The sequence below is a fragment of the Dasypus novemcinctus genome, chromosome 15 (genome assembly GCF_030445035.2).
Source record: "Dasypus novemcinctus isolate mDasNov1 chromosome 15, mDasNov1.1.hap2, whole genome shotgun sequence".
NCBI classification, from domain to species: domain Eukaryota; kingdom Metazoa; phylum Chordata; class Mammalia; order Cingulata; family Dasypodidae; genus Dasypus; species Dasypus novemcinctus.
In genome coordinates this window covers 90,317,290-90,336,409 of record NC_080687.1, presented here as the reverse complement: position 1 = coordinate 90,336,409, position 19,120 = coordinate 90,317,290, and the positions used below count along the sequence as shown (strand labels likewise).

General features: G+C 42.3%; 1 protein-coding gene across 2 annotated transcripts in view; it reads left to right on the top strand.

The window, feature by feature from the left end:
* ENOX1 (ecto-NOX disulfide-thiol exchanger 1) overlaps positions 1-19,120 on the top strand; it is a 564,686-nt gene that overhangs the window by 503,274 nt on the left and 42,292 nt on the right. For both annotated transcript variants that reach the window (XM_058276646.2, XM_058276648.2), the window contains 2 exons: positions 3,847-3,954; positions 8,160-8,216. In XM_058276646.2, coding sequence (XP_058132629.2) covers positions 3,847-3,954; positions 8,160-8,216 — 165 coding nt within the window. The remainder of the gene's footprint in view (positions 1-3,846; positions 3,955-8,159; positions 8,217-19,120) is intronic.

Below are 19,120 nucleotides of genomic sequence, written 5' to 3'. Positions count from 1 at the left end.
CTGTGTGCCCCGGCACAGGGTTGGGTCTGCCTAATAGATGGGGTTCTTTTCTATTTGCTCAAAGACACCATTTGGGTTGGTGTTGGCCCCAAAAGCAACATATGTGTTGGGGCTTCAATAATGAGCAAGAGTCTGTGAGGAGGAATTCTGGGTAGTGAGCTTGGCATACAGTCATGAAAGAATCTGGAATTCCCATCTGAAGAAAGATGGAAACTTCAGTAGTTTGAATTTTATCCATTTGGAGCTAGGGAACCAACAGAATTTTGAAGCATGAAAGCACCTTAATTCTAGGTAGTCAACTCTGTCAGCAGTGTAGGGCCAATGGCAGGGGAACAGGCCAACTCCAAAGAGGAGGTGGTGGTAGTCTTAACTGTGACCACAGGGTTGGAATGGGGAGAAGTTGGAGGCATAGGCAGAGGGGTGTGAGGGTGATGATGGGGCAAGGATTGGCCTCAAGGTTTTAACCAGGCAAATATCGCAGCCAGCAACCAAGAGAGAAAGGCAAGTCACTGGGGGGGCGGGGGGTGTATGATAATCAGCACAGTGTGAATATCGTAAGTTCAGAATCTGGTGGATATTAGGAGAGAAGCAGAGGCTGTAAGGCAGTTCTGTAAAGCATAAGCACATGAGGTGTGTAGGTCAAGTTCTAGGTGTGTATAGGATCACCTGGAGAACACATGTAGTGAGGAAAAGGAGAAGCAGGCTGGTAGGCTGGTCGGCAATTAGAAAACCATTGGGGACATTAGTGAGAACAGTTTGGGTAGAACTGGGGATGGAAGTCACATTGTAGTAGACTGAGAATTTAATAAGCATTAAAGAGGACAGTGGTTTTCATTCCCAAATGAATATCAGAATTACCTGTGATGGTATTTTTTGTGTTGTTGTTGTTTAAATTGTCAATGCCTGGGTTCCACACCTAGGTATTCTGAGTTAATTGATGTTTTAATGTCCTTGGCTGCTCAAGCAAATACCACACAGTGGACTGGCTTAAACAATGGAAATTGATTAGCTTGCAACTTTGAGGCTAAAAGAAAGTCCAACTCAAGCCATCAGCAAGGTGATGCTTTCTTCTGAAGACTTGGTGCTCTGGGGCTGGCTGCCCGTGATCCTTGGTCTTTGGCTCCTCTGTCATATGGCAATGCACATGGCGGCCCCTCCTGACCTCTCTGTTCTTTTCTGGGTCCCACTGACATTCAGCTTCTTGCTTTCTGTGGATTTCTCACTCTGTGCCTGTTAGATGAGCTTCATTCAGGTATGAGCTATACTTCAATTGGCCATGAGTTCAATGTTAAGGAATCAACAGGAAATGGCTCTTTTTCTCTATGGCCAGGGCAAAGGCATTCCTGGGTGTTGAGGCAGAGAGGGCTGTGTGCCCATGTAAGGGGATGGTGAGGCATGAAGAGTTAGAATCTGGGTGGCCTCCCACCTGTGCCACCTCTAGCTGCATGACTTTGGGCAAATTATTTAACCTCAACTGCCTAATCCATAAAACATTGTGAGGATTGAATGTTTGTAAAGCTCTTAACACACTAAGTAAGCCTTCAATAAATTTTCATTCCCCTCCTTCAAAAAAAAAAAAAGAATCAACAAGATATATTAAATGAGGTGTCCTTAAACAGAAACTCACATAGAACAAAGTTATATATTGATCAATTGGTGAAAATGTGACCAGAGGCTCACAGGAGCCTAACCAGTATTTTCCCTTAGAAACAGTGGTTCAGTATTTGCTAATTCAGTGTTTGTGGTGATTTATAGAACATAACTACTGTGAACAATGAGAATTGACTATGCATGTTTTAGCCTTTCACCTACTTTTTCTCTGTGATTGAATCATAAGCATTCTTTATTTATATATATGTATATGTTTGTATATATTACTATATAGTAGTATATATTGAAATATATTAGACAAGTTATGGGCATACAGAACAATCATGCATAAAATCCAGGATTCCCATATACCCTCCTATTAGTAACATCTTACATTGGTGTGGTCCATTTGTTGTAGTTGATGGAAACCATTTTTATAATTGTACTATTAACTGTAGTCCGTGGTTTAACTTAGGGTTCAGTGTTTGTGTTGTACAGCTTGGTGGGGTTTTTTCCCCCATTTTTAATGGCTGTGTAGTGTTCCATTATATGCATGTACCATCATCAATTTAACCAGCCCTCTTCTGTTGGGCATCAGTTTTCTACATTTTGCTGTCTCCAGTGCTACAGTGAACAAACATAAGATATCCACCTTTGACAATAATTTTCTATCATTCATTTGACTCATTTCAAGAAGAGGTTTAAAGATTGGATTTGAACTTGTCTAATGAATTAAAAATTTGCCTTGGTTCACCTAATCAGAGTGCCAGATCCCCTTGGAAATCTTCTGGGGCCAGTCATCAATGAGAACAAAGGCATGGGCACATTCTGCATTGTTTGCACACTGTTTGAGGTACCAGTCATTGTAGCAAAATACAATAGGGGCCCCTGGTTTCAGTGCTTGAATTCATGCACAATTAGATCATATAAACTATTAAAGGAGCCAACATGGGAGGTGTTGTATTATCTCACGTGTGATCATAACGTGGCAGGCAGGGAAACTGGAGGCACTGAGTTTTTAGAAAATTGCAAGAAAATCACTATGTATGCCAGGAAGACAAAATAGGTTCTTACGTGTATCCCTTGCTCCAGACTAGGGACCAGGACAAGCCAGCCCAAGGGAAAGGACAGTGTGTTCTTCTGAGTACTTCTTTCCCCCACCCCTACTCCAAAACCAATAGTCTTTGGAGATTTAATGTAATCCGTCCAGTTGGTAGGTTTAAGCATCAGAAATTGAGTGCCAGGGTTTATTCAAGCCTTGCTGGTGGAGGACTCACAAGGCAGCTCTGCAGACAGCTTGTCCAGGCCCTGAAGAAGCAGCCTGCAGAGGAGACAGCGGGAGGGCACGAGCACTTTCACGCCCTTAGTGCAGCATTCAGTTAGCAGGAGCAGAAGACATGGACTTCTTGTCTTTTCAAACTAGCCCTGTGTTGTCAAGAAGCTTTGACTTGACATAGCTGTTTGCAGGGACTGTTGTGAAGCTCTCGGGTGTATGCTGTAGCCTGTGTGTGTGTTAACATATAACCACGTTCCCAGTGAATTAGAGCCGGGCAGCACACCGGGCTCTGGGCAGGCAAGGAAAGGCTCCGCATGAGTTACAGCCGATAGAGCGAGGAAAGCTCCGGGCTTACCCAGATCCCTTCAGTGTCCCCGCTCCCAAATAGCAGCACAGGCCATAGCTTAGTGTTTTGACAGCTTATATCAGCAGTTTTCCCGGCTGATATATTGATTGCCGTTTGGACTTCAATCCTGCTGATCTAATAAAACATCACCGTCATAACAGAGAAAGCAAAAGAATCTTTTGTGGCCCCAGCCACTCGGGGAGGTAGCTTTACACAGCCTCTGTAACTCCAGCTTTACTGTCATTTGTAAAATGGGGTAACTTCGGGCCAGTCGATTAATTGTATTGCTTTTTTATTACTTAATTTCTTCTTCAGTCAATCTGTTGTCTATCAACACGACTCTGTATTTTTACAAATATACGTTTGTTCAAAGGAATACAATTAGAATAGTGCCCTCCCAAATACTGTAATGGGTTTTGTGTATCAGTGCCACAGATAGCAGTAGGTACCATAAACTGCAGTACCCGTTCCATTACTAAGTGGGGGTGAAAGCACACAGAGATCTTTTCCAGCTGAAGTCTGGACTAAGCTTGAAGGCCTGTAAAAATCTTCTCATAATGATCAGGAGTCGTTTGAATATTTTACAGTCACGGAGCCTCCATCCTATTATCTTAAATATTCTTTCATTTCACAGCAATTGCTGACCATCCAGGAGGAGCTAAACAACAAAAAGTCAGAACTGGAACAAGCAAAAGAGGAGCAGTCCCACACACAAGCGTTACTCAAAGTTCTCCAGGAGCAGGTAAGTGAACAAAAACAGCTCTGGTTTGTGAAGAAATCCAAACACCCTGACAGGCACCTCCCTCCGGCTTCACTTATGCAAACATCCCTGAAGTTAATCTACAGGATAATTAGCCTGCGCCCTGTCAAACCTCCCAGCAGCTTCGTTAGGTAGAATTTATCATCCCTTTCCTGGCATCTCCGTTCTCACCCCTGCACCTTTTCAGATTACCCAAGCCTGCTAACAATATATGAGCGTTCCTTCCAGAAGACAAATGAATTTTAATAAAATTTAAAAATACTGGCCATGCAGATAGAGTTCAAAAGTAAGCCACTCGCTAGTCTCCTCTTCAGTCTGATAGTGAGAAAGAGGAGTTTAGCATAACCCGTGGTGATCCTGCCGACACACAAACAAGAAGGACTGATTCATAGTGGCATTAAAAGAATATCTCCCTGTGCATCGCGGCCCTTATCTAACCATAGCGAGCAACAAACCTTTTATATGAAGTTTGTAAATCTGATCGTTTCATTCTGGCTTTCTCTGATACTAAAGTGCAGCTGACATTGATAAGTGGGTTTGAAAGTATTGTCTTAGAGCAGGCTAAGATGGATCACTTGGAGCAGAGCGAAATCCAAGCCTTGCATCTGCATGGTAGGAGCTAGGAGAGCTCTGGAAATGCTTTCCTAGCTGGTACCTACTGTCGCCAGGAAGATGTAATGAATGGTAATTAGAAGGGGGAAAGTCACAAAGAGTAACCCCAGCCCTTTGGCGGTATTCAAATTGAGGTCATTGTAAATGTTTCACACACACACACACAATGGTTTGCGGAAAGGTTATTTGTGCAACTGTAAAGGAGACATTTTAAAAACTAGATGTGGAGTACGGAGAGGTGACTCAAGTCAGCTGTAAATCAGTCATTTTACAAGGGATTTTTATTTTTTAAGCACATGGGATAATGAAAATATATTCTTACTTTCCCTTAAAACTATAAGTGCACAAAATTTGTGATGGAAAAGTGAAGATGTTAGTTTATAAACTATGTAAGATTTTGGAAGAAAATGCTTTATGAAATAAATCATTATCCTTATATGATCACTATAGATGCATTAACTTAAACTGCGGCTGAGACTATATGATTTTGGATTAGATTGAACTGAAAAATATAATTGACTCAATTCACAACAACCTACTGTCTAGGAGACCTAAAATTACTGTCCTTATTCTTGACATCATTAAAAGGCCTCCCAGCAAAGTGGAGCTGATTTGCTCTAAATTGGCTCATGATCAGTCCTTGTTCAGAGCTTTTGCTGCTTTAAGCTCCCTCTCTCCCTTCCTTGATCTTCTCTTAGATCACTCTAACTGGAGCAGGGAGAGGTAGATTTCTTTATTCCCGATAAATGATCCAAATATTTTATTTTGATTTGAAGTTCAAACCCAGGCATAAAAATAGATTGAGTTTTGCCAGAAGTATTGATGTATTCTTGTTATGGCACGCATTTTTAAAGAGCAGAGCACACTCATGGGCATTGATAAAACATCACACTCCACTCTCCATTACTTAAAAAAATAATTAGGGGAACGTGAATAGTATTCAAAATAACTAAAATCATTAAAGACCTGGGGAATACAATTGAGAAGGAAGCAATTTTAAAACTGCAAAACTAATTTAAATGGGATGGCTCTTTTCAAACAAAGCCACTGAAAATACGTAAGCCTAAGAGGGTTCAGTGATTGACAGCAGCCAGAATGCGTTTAGGTGCTCTGTTCGATAGAGCCTCTCGTGGCCCTAAGACTTCCATCTCCCTGCAGCCACTCACCTATGGACAGCATTAAAAACACACCTACGGGGAGCGGATGTAGCTCAGTGGTTGAGTACCTGCTTCCCATGTACAAGGTCCCGGGTTCGATCCCTGGTACCTCCTTTAAAAAAAAAAAAACAACACTTCTCACCGCCAAGGACATCGCTTCCTGAGGCTTTCTTTGGATTTTGGATAACCAATCACACTTTTTCAATGCCTGCATAGACGTGGCCTAAATAAGTGGCCTCAAACCTGGAGCTTCTGATTGGGCCAAATACAGGAACCCCTGGCCTAAATGAACACTGTATGGCAGAGAGTCTTGCTATCACACACACACACACACACACACACTCAGGAAAAGATGTGCCCTGTCCTCGAAGACCTGGAAGTTTGCAATTCAAAGCAACCACCCCTTGGTGGGGATCCTGGATCAGTGAGTGCAGGTCCCTAGCACCATCGGGCCCCACGCCTCCCCGGCGGGCTCATCCCTCAGCTCTGGGTGAGGCCCCCAGCCACCCCCATTTGCTACGATGCAGCTTCTCCAGGCACCCCCAGGCCACACTGGCCCCAGTCTCCATCTCCTTCACTAGGGTGGTAGCTACCTGCATCCGGAGCTTGTTCGCAAGCTGGGGTCTCATCAGATGAGGTGTCCCACCCCTCTCTGTGGAAGAGGAGCAGCCACTGGGACCCCTCGGATCATTCAGAGAAGAGGAAACGGGGAGGAGGTCGGGCAGGGGCAAAGCCGAGGCTGGCCTGGAGCTCCCGCCGTGAGGGGAGGGGCGGCTGGGCAGCAAAGCTTCCCCTGAAGAGGAAGTTTCCAGTGGCTCTTCTGGCAGGAGAGAGCAGGGGAATAGAAAACGCCACTTGGCTGGGAGAGGGGTGAGAGCAAACGGGCCGCAGAAGAGGAGAGGGCAGAGGGGAGGATAACGTGCAGGGTGGAAGAATGGAGTTTATTTAGAAGGAGGAGAGGAAAGGGGACATGTTGATGTTGGTAAGCCAGGCAAGGTGGGGCAGGCTTTCACACGACGGTCCTTCACTTCCGCGAAATAATAACAAAACCTTCTTCTGAGCTGACCCCAGGCCAACTCTCAGAAGCACAGGGAGGAGACACAAAGGGAACAAAACGAGGAACGCTTATAGAAAAGAAACCTTTACAACAGGAAAGCGTAGAGGGCTCTTTTTTAAAAGTCCTTTTGTGTTCCTATCTCTGTAGTGAGCTTTTTAACTCTCATTTATCACACGTAGCCCTGGTCCTTGTATTGGTTTCTGTGTGGGATTCAGTGATGTAGCCCTGAAGGACAGGGGACAGAATTGTTTTCCTTCAGCAGGAGCGATGTAGAAATGAGCCAGAGAGTCTTTAGTCCCCTACTGGCTATTTCTTTGGCAAAGCCCCTCTCTTGGCATGGAGAGGAGATGGCTTTCTGGCTGTGAGTTCGAGTTGGCCTTAAAAAAGAAAGATGCTTTCATCTTAATATGTACAAATAACTGGAAAGAACCAATGCTCTGAGTCAAACCCATTGGTGGTACATAATGCATTTATTTTCTTTTAAACTTTTAAGTATTAATGTCCTACCATGAATACTTTATATTAGTGATTTTTTTTTTAAAAGGATGACAGAGGAGATACTGCTTCCTAAGGTAATAAGCCAGGAAGAAATACTGGCAAACAGCTGGAAGCCCTGTTTTCTTTTTCCTTGCTCTCCGCCTCCAAATGCCTGCTTTGAGTCAGGGTGGGATAAAATGCCAATTAAAGATCTCCCGAAATTTCCTGATAACCGATTACTTCTAGGCCTTCTGAGAGAGAGTAATGTTTCAAAACGTTCACTGTTAAAAATCTCATTTGAGAAATAGTTTTTCTTCTAATGCTTCAGTGGCCTAGAAGACATCTCCCCAATTTCTTCCTCCACAAAAAGAAGGAAATAATCTTCTCCTTTTAGGCTTCCAGAAACAATGTCAGTCATTCAAATATGTTCTCAAGGAAGACACGTACAGTAGCACTACAGCATATTAAACAGCCAAAAATGCATCATTCATGAATAATGGTTAGTATAACATCATTTAGCTAGTGGCAACTTGCAAACACTGCAGAGTTTAAATTAATAGCAATACGACTAGGAAATTGAGTCATTTATTATTCTTAAGAACCAATTTTATACATTTTATGCCCATGGTACTGCTTTCTAATCTTATTATTTAAAAAATAATGACCAAGACCCATTTATTTTTTGCCAGCCATCAAGCTTCATAAAATATTGGTCTCAAACTGGTTTCAATAAGACTCCATCTGTTTTTCCTCATTGGAAGTTTTATTAAAAAAAAATGCAACCTCAGATAAATCTGTGTTAACCAGATGATATATAAACTTAACAGATTTGCTTGCTTATTCATTTGTTTTTTGTTGTTGTTGTGTTTCTTTAAAATTTGCAGTTAAAAGGCGCCAAGGAATTGGTTGAAACCAATGGCCATAGCCACGAGGATGCAAATGTAGGTACCACCGACCTGGTATTTGCTCTTTTCCTTTGATGCTGGTAGAGTGTCCCTGGGGCAGGGTGGGAAGGGAGGAACTTATCTGTAACATAAAGGTGACCAGAAGCCCCGCCCCTCAGTGATATTACGCTTACTACATATGGTTTGCCGATAAAACACGATGCATAGGCACTGCTGTTGTTAGCTTATGTTGCCAAATGTCAATTCAGAAGTACTTGAGCAAGCCCCACCATCAAAAATTCTAACCTCAGTGAATTTGTTGGAGTCCTTTATACTTCCAAAGCTGTAAACCCATTGTGTGTTGGAAGGGCAAATGGAACAAGACCTTACAGGGTAATAAGTTGTATATTTCATGTGTGCAAGTTATGTTTGCCTTCCCCGGGAAGATGGTGAGGAAATGACTGACATGCTGCAGAGGGTCTCAGCCACTCCGCCCTAGAATAACCCTTGACCGTGTATCACTCTCCTGCTTCTGACCCAGAACAATAGCTTGACTCACCTGCTTCCTGATGCGGTTAATTGCGCAGGATCCCAGCTAGCACCCTCCCTTCCTCCCTTAGTATTCCTCGAGTAGCCAATTGCCAGGACTTGGCCAAGTTGTCTTCTCACCTTGGACGCACTTTAGTCTCAGGTGGAATATCGTATCCTATAAATCCTCATCTTTCCACATATTTGATGGGTTTGTTTTCGTCTTTTTAAAAAAATCTGTCTGATATGTGGATGTATTTGATTATCTTCATCACAGAAAATACTTACTAAGCAGTTCCTCTCACATACATAACAGAATCAGACAGGGTAATGAATGCCTAGTTATGCTAGAGCGAGAAGAAATTATACGTTTCGTGTTCACTCTTGTTTTAATTATAGACAGCCGAAAGCCTGGCATTTAGAGCACACACACACCCAGCAATCCCTCATACTGATTACTCTTCCTATCAGAAAGATATTTAACAAATGATGTCTGTTGGAGACCAACCTCGTACGTGGTCGAAAGGGGAGTTACAAAGAAACGTAAGATGTACTGCCTTTCCTCAAGGACCTTTTAACAGAGCTGAGGAATTAAGGAGCACGTGGGGGAAGTGGATGTGGCTCAAGCTGTTGAGCGCCTGCATCCCACATGGGAGGTCCCGGGTTCAGTTCCCGATGCCTCCTGAAAAAAACAAAAAAAAACAAACACAAGCAAAACAAATGAAAAGCCACCTCACGGGACTCCATGTGGCTCAGTGGTTGAGCGCTGGCTTTTCATATACAACGCCCAGCCCCCAGTATGTCAAAAAAAAAGGAACACGTGGGCAAGATACAAGCTGATGGGACAAGTAAGAGAAAGGTCAGGCAGCTTTGGTGTGATGTGGTTTGAAACCTAGACTTTGCAGTTTATCATTGCTTTCGCAAGTTCCTGAACTTCTCTGAGCTTCGATTTCCTTGTTTGTAGAATGGGTACCTCAAAAAGCTACCATGACAGTGTCGTGAATTGAGGCATGTGAAGACCCTATGGTGTCATGATGATTTCTGTGTCCTGGATAATCAAAAACGGCTTCCTAGAGCTGCAGGGTTTGGGTTTGGATTTGAGGTGTGGAGAGGATTTAGAAAGCAGACGGCTTGAGGAAGAAGCTGTGCCTTGTGACCTAAGTAGTTTGTCTTCCTACTCCAAGGTTTCATTAGTACTGTCCTTTTCCTAAAACCCTTCACCCGGTCCTGTCTTGCAGGGACACTTGCTGCCACTCTCTCGGCCAAGTACTTTGAAAACTTTCATGCTGTTGTACTCAGAGTCAGTTCCTCTGTGCCTTCCATGGAGGCTGATGCCTAATCCATTAATTCAGACTGAGCAATCGGTGTGCCTCAGTTTCCTGGTCTGTAAAGCAGGGATGATATCACCCACCTTCCCTTCCATAAGGCTTGTTGTGAGCAGCAAATGAGACAAATGGATGTGGAATCACTTTCTAATTTTGAGGGTCCATCTGAGTAAGATGTTACGATTTTACATGCACCTGCTGACTGAATTAAATTGGATAACACACAGAAAGGCCGATACAACATCTAGTTCAGAGGCCCTCGTTGGATAAATGTTAAAAGGTATGGGGGAGCAGATGTAGCTCAAGTGGTTCCAGTACCTCCTAAATAAACAAACAAAAATTCTTATTGGGGATGGGATGAAGCCCGGTGGTTGGGCGCCTGCTTCCCATGTATGAGGTCCCAGGTTCAATCCCCAGTACTGCCTAGAAATAAAAAGTGAAAGGGGGGTGTCTAATCCTTTGGGGTAGAGTTTTTAACATTTAAAGGTCCCACTCTAGATCCATGGTGTGGGCATTGACACACCTTAAAGAAGTGACCTTCAAGAGATGGGATGCAGGCCAAGGACAAGGAGATGCGACAGCACCTGACACAGCGTGGGTGAGGCATTTGTGACCGGAGTCTCATAGCCCGTCTGGTTGGATGGGTGGCTGGTTATTAGCATGACTGTCTGTTTTGGGGGATGCTTTCCAATAGGTGGGCCATTCGTTTTCCTTCTTGCTTCTGTCTTTAATCCGGTCCCCTTTTGGCAATTTTCCTAGGACTTCTACCAGGGTTCCGTGCGAGGAAAGAAACATCGGTGATTTGGGCCACACGTTAGGAGCTCTAGCAAAATATTTCACAAAGGTGTTTTTTAATGCCCACAATGCGGTCTGTGTCTCACCTGCAGCTTCTGCACAGCCCGAAAGGGCCTGTGTGCATTTTGATCACTTCCCGGCTATTTGACCCCAGGAACTTCCCTCTCCCCATCAGGAAGTCTATTAAGTGAAACCATGTACATGAACACCTGGCCGAAGTACATACTCAACAAGTACTAATTCCCTCTCTGTCCATCACTAGTATTTCATAGAGTGCACAGGGCTTGGCAGGATGGATCTCAATGCAGACCTCGAGATGTGAAGCCTCTGGGCCAGAGGTTAGTGGCTGAGCCATACAGACTTATTTTCACTATAGTTATTCAGGTGGTGGTAAGAATTTTATATATTATCACTTATTAATAATAAACAGCAGGCCGGTGCTGGCCTAGCTGGGTATTCTTGTCAGAGTTGACAATCGCCTTTTAAAAGCGACATATCTGATTATAAAAGTAAAAAAGAAAAAGTTTATCTGAAACTCAAAAGTATAGAAGAATACAGAGGTTAAGAAAAATAACCTACTATCTCATTACTCAGAGAAAACCACTATGAGCCTTGTGTTTCAGTTCTTTTCCAGGCATGTACACTTGTGTGACCAGAGGGCACACCCCATAAATAAAGGTTATAAATAAACATATTGTCTTCATTTGGACCTTTTTGATTTCTCATTCTATCACATATATTTTTCGTGTCACCACATATTACCCAAAGACTTGATTCTTTTTTTTTTAACTTTTTAAATTGAACTATATCTTCACACTTGAACATACATAAGCAATAAGTATATAGTAAAAATTGTGAACTTACAAAACATGCATGCATAGCATCATACAGGGCTCCCATACTTCACCCCACCACCAAGACCTTGCATCGCTGTGAAACATTTATTACAAACGATGAAAGAGCATCGTCAAAACATTGCCACTAACTGTAGTCCGTATCTTACATTTGGTGTATTTTCCCCCAACCTACCTGGTTATTAACACCCTATTTTAGTATTACATCCTTGTTATAGTTCATGGGAATATTCTCATATTTGTTGTGTTCACCACCGTCCATCTTCCACCACGGGATGCCCTGTGTCTACAGTCCCATTGAAAGTGTACTCTTAATGGCTCTCATTTTCATCACAGAGTTGAACTGTCATCAGCTCAGTCAATTTTAGAACATTTTCATTACTCCAAAAGGAAAAAGCTCATACCCCTTAATGCCCTCCTGTTCTTGTCCCTTAGCAATGGCCTCCATGCCATGGCTGCAAAAATATTTCAATTATTACTATTAAATGTCGTCCATAAGTTACCCAAAGACATGATTCTTAATGGCTGCAAAATGTAGATATGAAATAATTTAACCATGTCCTTATGTGTTAGGCATTTAACTCCCCGTATTTTACTATTATAAATAATGCTAGAATTACAATGCCCTTAAACCTCGGGGTTCATCTCTCATATTTGTTTATGGGGGGTTCTGTATATATTAATAGTTGTGTCACAAAGTTTGGCATGAAGCTTAGACTTCTGGAATTGTTTGGCATCCAGAAGATTAGTGTGGCAGATGCACCCCTGTATGGTATCCGTTAATTGTCCTAAAGGTTTCCACTTTTAGATATGTTGCATGACGCAATTTACTAGCTCTTTTGGCTTAGTCTCAAGAATATCCAAGCTCAGGGCATGCTGGCTGTTTTTACATTTTATTGAGCAACAGCAAATATCAGACCAACACCTTGCCTGATATTCTTGGGATCCCCAAACAGATGCACTGTAAAAAGCCCAAACTCTTGTCCCTATCATCTGCAAGCTCATACCCACAACAGAAGTTTTCCGATGGCGAATTTCATATTATGACCAGAAACCCAGGCCAACGGCAAGGGCCTGCTCTGCCAAGAGGGCCGCACAGACTGATTTTAAAAATAGATTTTAATTTGTACTTGGAACTGGCTGTATTAACGACAGTTGGGCCGTCTAAGGTTGTAAGTGTACCCAAATTTAAAACTAGCCTTTATCCCAGTTCCTTTAGAGATTTCAGTTATTCCAGACCCAATTTTCTTCCCAAAAAACAGAGCTATGAATTTTCTTTTGCTCTCTGTCTCAGAGCTAAACAAAAAGCCTGGTCCCTGGTAATTACATATATTAAAATCTTAACTTTAAAAAAAGGAAATAAAGGAAATAACCTGTCCTCATCTTTCATGTTTATGGATGTCCTTTCTCCAGAAGCATCACCAATATATGTATATTATTTTGCCAAGAAAGTGAAAGGGCATGGAGAGGCTGGGTGACAAGCAGGAGATATCAAATAAAGTGGCAGCTTAAGCCTACAGTGTACAAAGAAACAATTTTGTCTAAAAGTTTTACGTGAATTTTCTCTCATTTCCTCCTTGTTTCTGCTTTAGGAAAGCTGCCACCCTATATTCTCTATTTGCACAATTCAGGCTCACACCGTAGGGTTAAAAAAAAAGTCATTTGCAATCTGTAAAGAGGTTTAATTTGTGATACCACTTCAAGTAGACCTTTCCCACCCAACTATAAAACAAAAAAGAAACAAAAGAGAAAAGACTTTAAGTTGTTCATGTTACCTCTGAAAGAAAGTAAATCCTCAGAGTTGTCTTTAAATCTGCCAGTGCAAAGACGTTAGGAGAGTATGGAAGAGATACTCCGGGAACATTCCTCAAGTTTAGCATACCCAGCAGAAAGCTGTTGTTAATTAACCACGTGTTTTAATGATGTATATGAGGAAACCTCAGCAAATGCTAAGTCCATTGCCCAGTTTCAGAATGTGGCTTTCCACCTGTAGGCAGGTAATCATGAGAGAAAAGCATGCGTCCTTACTAAAGGAAGCAGGAAAGAAAAGAGAAAAACTCGTGGAGGAATTTGAGACCCTGAAAGGGTAAAAGACACTCAGGCTCTTTCCTTTCCTCCCATGTCAACCCGCCGCCCATCTTGAACTGGAGGAGGAAGAGACAAGACAATAAGGGACTCCTCAACTTTAGAATTTGCAGTTCCCCTCCTTCATCCCAGCAGCTCATTCGGAGGGAAAATTAGCACCCTGCCCAGTGAGACCGAGCCTCGCAGAAACCAGTGTCCTACCAAGTCGTGGCGGTTCTCCCGGCTCCCTCCACAGCTTTCTCTTAGCATGGGCCTTCTCCCCAGGTCTCACAGTCCCACGCTGCCCCCTCAGCCTGTGCAGAGCTTTGTTTGTGTGCCAGCCCCACTGGCCATCCCTTTTTTTTTATTCAGTAAATCAACAAATATTCATTGGGGGAGGCAGCAGAATGCAGTGGTTAAAAACAGATCCCAGAGCCGGGCAGCTTGCTTCTTACTGACCAGATAGTTATTGGCAATATATACTAATACATATATACTAATATATATATATATATATATATATATATATATATATACACAATATATACTAATATCTAGGTATATTATAATATATATACAATATATACTAATATATAGGTATATGATATATAATATATATACAATATATACTAATATATATACACAATATATACTAATATATATACACTAATTAGTGTATATATATATTGCCAATAACTCAGGCAACCCTGAGTCGTATGTACTCAATATATGCCAAACCCTGTGCTTCCCTTTTCTTCACCTCAAAGTTGAGGGTAAGAACCACACTGCCTTCGAGGGTCATTGGGAGATTTGCTGAGTGCCATCGACATGACCAGTGTGTGTCAGGTAGTATGATGATTGCAGCCTTTTCCTGTGCCTGGTGCAGTGCCAGATTCTGGAGATTCATTGGTGAGAACATAGAGCTGGTTTCTGCCACACAGAGCTGACTCCCTATTATGCCCTGCCCTTCTCAAAGCTTGCTTGTCCTATGCTTCATTCCATCGGGATGCTCTCTCCACCTTCAGGTCAAAATGACAGTAGGGAATAATGGACTTGGGGTCATTTATTTGCATGTTTCCAGCAACTCTGTAGACACAAGACCTTTATTAGAAGGATTGGCCCCATGGGGAGGGGAGTCTGGTGGGATTAGGATACCATGGGTGGGTACATAGAGGGCTTTATGACCCTGAAAAGTTCAACCAGGAAACAAGTAGCCATTTGAATTTCCCTTCTAAGAAGATCCACCCACCTCTGGAGTTGCCTGAAGTCCATCTTGAAGGTGGACTTCTCAAGAGACCACTTTTTCCTCTCTCCTGTATTAAATGCTCACACATATTAAAAGCTCACACCCAGAACCTGGCTTTGCTCTCAGGCCACAGCTCCTGTAACATCTTTGCTCTGTTCCTGCCTTTGATTCATTCATTCCCCCACCTAACCCTCTCCCCTATGCAGCTACTTTCTTCCAACTGGTTTACCACTTTTTCTGCTGTGAATTAACTGCGAATTACCGTTTGCTGTGAAATCCATATAATTCCATCTGAAACATCCTCCATGTATCCCAACCCTGCATCCTTGAAAAAGATCGATAGCCAGAAGAGACCCTGTTACATACATCCCACGTCCATCACATGCAGAGCTCTAAGGGAGGATTTGTGGACAGACGTTGTGATGGTTAGGCTATTGTGTCAACTTGGCCAGGTAATTGTGCCCAGTTGTTTGGTCAAGCAAGCACTGGGCTAACTGTAATACAAGGGCATTTATGGATTTTAGTCACCATTGACTTTACTGCAGTAGTAAATCATAGATAGCTAATTATAATTACATCAGTCAGAGAGATTGCCATCAGCAATGAGTGACACTTTATCTAATCAGTTGAATGCCTTAAAAGGGGAAGTGATTCCAGCATTGAATGAGAATTTCCCAGCTCATCTTTGGACAGCCGTCTCCCAGAGCTCGTGAAGAAACTTCATTGGACTTTAATTGGAGCCCCTGGTTGCAGCCTGCCTGCAGAACCTGGACTTGTGCATCCCTACAGCTATATGAGAGACTCTTATAAAATCGCATACTATTGACAGATATCTCTTGTTGATTCTGTTTCCCTAGAGAATCCTGAATAATACAGCTTGGTACTGGCAGTGGGATAGTGATTTTGCAATTACCAAAATGCTGGAACAGTTTTATAAATGGGTAAGGGATATTTTTTGGAGGAATTGTGAGATGCTTGATGGAAAAGGCCTAGATCACTTTGAGGAGACTGTTGATAGCAATATGGATGCTAGAGAGACTTTTTATGATGCCTTAGAAGTAAATGATGAAACTATTATTGGAAACTGGAAGAAAGGCAATCTGTGTTTTAAAGTTGCAGAGAACTTAGCAAGATTAGCTGCTGGTATTTTATGGAAGGCAGAATTTGAAAATGGCTAGTCTGGGCATTTAGCTGAAGAAATTTCCAAAGTAAACCCAGAAAATGGGGCTTGGCTTCCGTTTGCAGCTTATAGCAAAATGCTAGACGAGAGAGATATACTGAGGACTGAACTGTCAGGCACAAAGAAAACAGAAACTAATTCTGGAAATTCCAAGCCTCTGGAAAACAAACTCCCAGAAGAAAGTGCCCCATTGGAGGACTTAAGTTGGAACTTGTAAATCAGTATTGAAGATGCAGTTATCTCAGAAAGACTTGTGGAAAATCTTACTGTCTGATGGCTTAGACTCCTTCTTCTTGCATGCTAAACCAACAAGGTTTTTGAGAGAACTGTATGAACAAAACCATTGCAGCTTGGACTAAGAGGGACATGGAAAGGAGAGATTGAAGGAGAAACAGCTTTAAGAGGAAAACCATGGGAGCTGAGATCTGAAATTAAGACATCACCTTGGGCCTAGAGAGGAACCCCACCCATGTGTACAGAGAGGGTGAGTTTGCCCCAGCAGTTGAAGAGGATGGATGTTCCTGCCTGATATTCTGGGAGTTTTGACACCCCAGGGTACAGAGAGGGTGGAGCACATTCCCCAAGGATTATCGCAGTTAAGGTCAACACCCCACAGGTCTGAGAGGGGTGGACCTGTCCCCCATGGATTAGGGAAGGCCAGGTGGTCAACTCATTGCTCTGAGAGGGTTGAGCCTGTATGCCAAAGGTTAGGGAAGGCCAGGTGGTCAACTCGTTGCTCTGAGTGGGTTGAGCCTGTTTGCCAAAGGTTAGGGGGAATGTTGTCTTCATGCCACTGTACTAGGGGGATTAAGACTCTAACCCAAAGATTGGGTAAGGTATGGCAATCACCCCAACACTCTTGGAGGGTGCAGTCTGGAGCTTGGTCAGTATCCAGATGCTTGATGAGGGTGGAACCTAGAAAATGACTGTTGGGCAAGCATGTGGAAAGGGTGGGTTCCCGTAAGGCACCAAGGAAAAGAAATCATCATCTTAAGAATGCCTCTCAGATTGAAATTGAATGGAGGATGCCTTGTCGGTTTACTGAACTGTAGAGAACCCATGACTCAAGTTTCCCTCCCAGTTTCTCCTTATTGTAATGAAAATGTTTATCCTTTGTCCATATGTGTATTAGAAACAGATCAATTGTTTTGTAAGTTTCAGAGGTCTATAGCAGATAGGACTTTGCCCTAAGACAAACTATATTTCTTTAAATTGATTATGATATGATTTAGTACTTGCATTGTTACTGACTTATGGCTTCTTTGAATATTGTAATATCTTTTTGGAATTCAGAGGGTGGACTGTAGCAGTTTGATATGGTTATGAATTCCAAAAAATAGATATTGGATTATGTTTGTAATCTGGTCTGTACCTGGGCATGATTAAGTTATGATTAGGGCTTTGATTGGGCCATGTCAGATAAAAGGCATGGCAAAGGACAGAGCTGAGGGTTTATGATGTTGGATCTTTGATGTTGGAGTTTGAAGCTGAAGCCTTAAGCTGAAGCCCCAGCAAGTAAGCTCACAGAGGAAAGAGAAGCCAGCCCCAGGAAGAAAGAAAGCCTGAGCCCAGAATAAGCAAGCCCTGGGAAGAGAGGAGCCCTGAACCCAGAGAGAAGCAAGATCCTGGAAGGGAGGAACCCAGGAAGCCTGAACCCTCACAGACATCAGCAGCCATTATGCTCCAACACATCAAAATAGACTTTGGTGGGGGAAGTGACTTATCCTTATGGCCTGATATCTGTAAGTTCCTACCCCAAAAATACCCTTTATAAAAGCCAACCAATTTCTGGTATTTTGCATCAGCACCCCTTTGGCTGACTAATACAGACGTCAAAAATAGGGAGGAGCTGGCTCCATTCTTAGTGCTCTTAACGCTTGTTTTTGGTAAACTCTCAAGGGAGGTTTCCTTACCAAGCGTCTCACTGCCCAATGACTGCATGTTTCTACAGTTGGAGCTGGCAGCTGGACAGTAGTCAGTAGTACCCATGTGGCCATTAGTGGACTTTGGAGCGTGTGACAGGATTAGGAAACATTTAATAAAGCTGATGAGGTGGGTTTAGAGAAAGGAAATACCTTCTTCAACCAGGCCAAGAGAGAGGAAAAACAGACAGAGACAACACAAATTTCAGCTCCATGTGAAAATGCTCATACATGGATATGGAGACCTGTGTAGCTAAAACCAAGAGCTAAACCAAATTATCAATTTTGGAGACTGAATGTACTTTCTCCAAAAAGTGAAGTATGATCACCCTACCTGGTATAACAACAAAAGCAATTGTTCAGAATAGAAGATTGGTAGCTTTGGTATATCTATTATACACAAATACTCTTGCATTAAAAGGTCACTTTCTTATTGTAGAAATTTTGGAAAATATAGAAAAAATATGAAGAGAAAACATGACCATCTACAATCTCACCACTCAGAGTAGTGTTCCATCTCCTTGTATTTCCTTCATCTTTGTCTACATGTACGAATTTACATTTTTATCAAACTGGCAGCATATCATAGGGGCAGTTTCAGAGCCTACATTTTTCCTTACAAAGCATGAGAATTTTCCATGTCAATAACGGGGATTTTAGTATGATTTTTAATGGTTGCCTAATATTTCCTGCCACCAATGTACTTTATTTAATCAGTCCCTGCTGTGGGCCTTTAAAATATTATTTGCTTTTCCTATTATGGATATTGTGCAATGAATGTTCTTTAAGAACATATTGGTTAATTCATTCATCATTAGACACTTTACTGCACTTGATTGGGATTTGGGGATAGAAGGAGAAGATCTGTTGATTTTTTAAAACAAGTAAACTTGGCTCCCACATAACAAGTGACAAAATAAACAGCCAATAATAAGATCTGGACATCATACAGAGAGAAGATTCTGAGTTTCTCAATAGGAGAGGAAAGTAACTCCTAAGAATAATTACATTCAGAAGACAAAGATAAATTGTATATACTTCATAGAA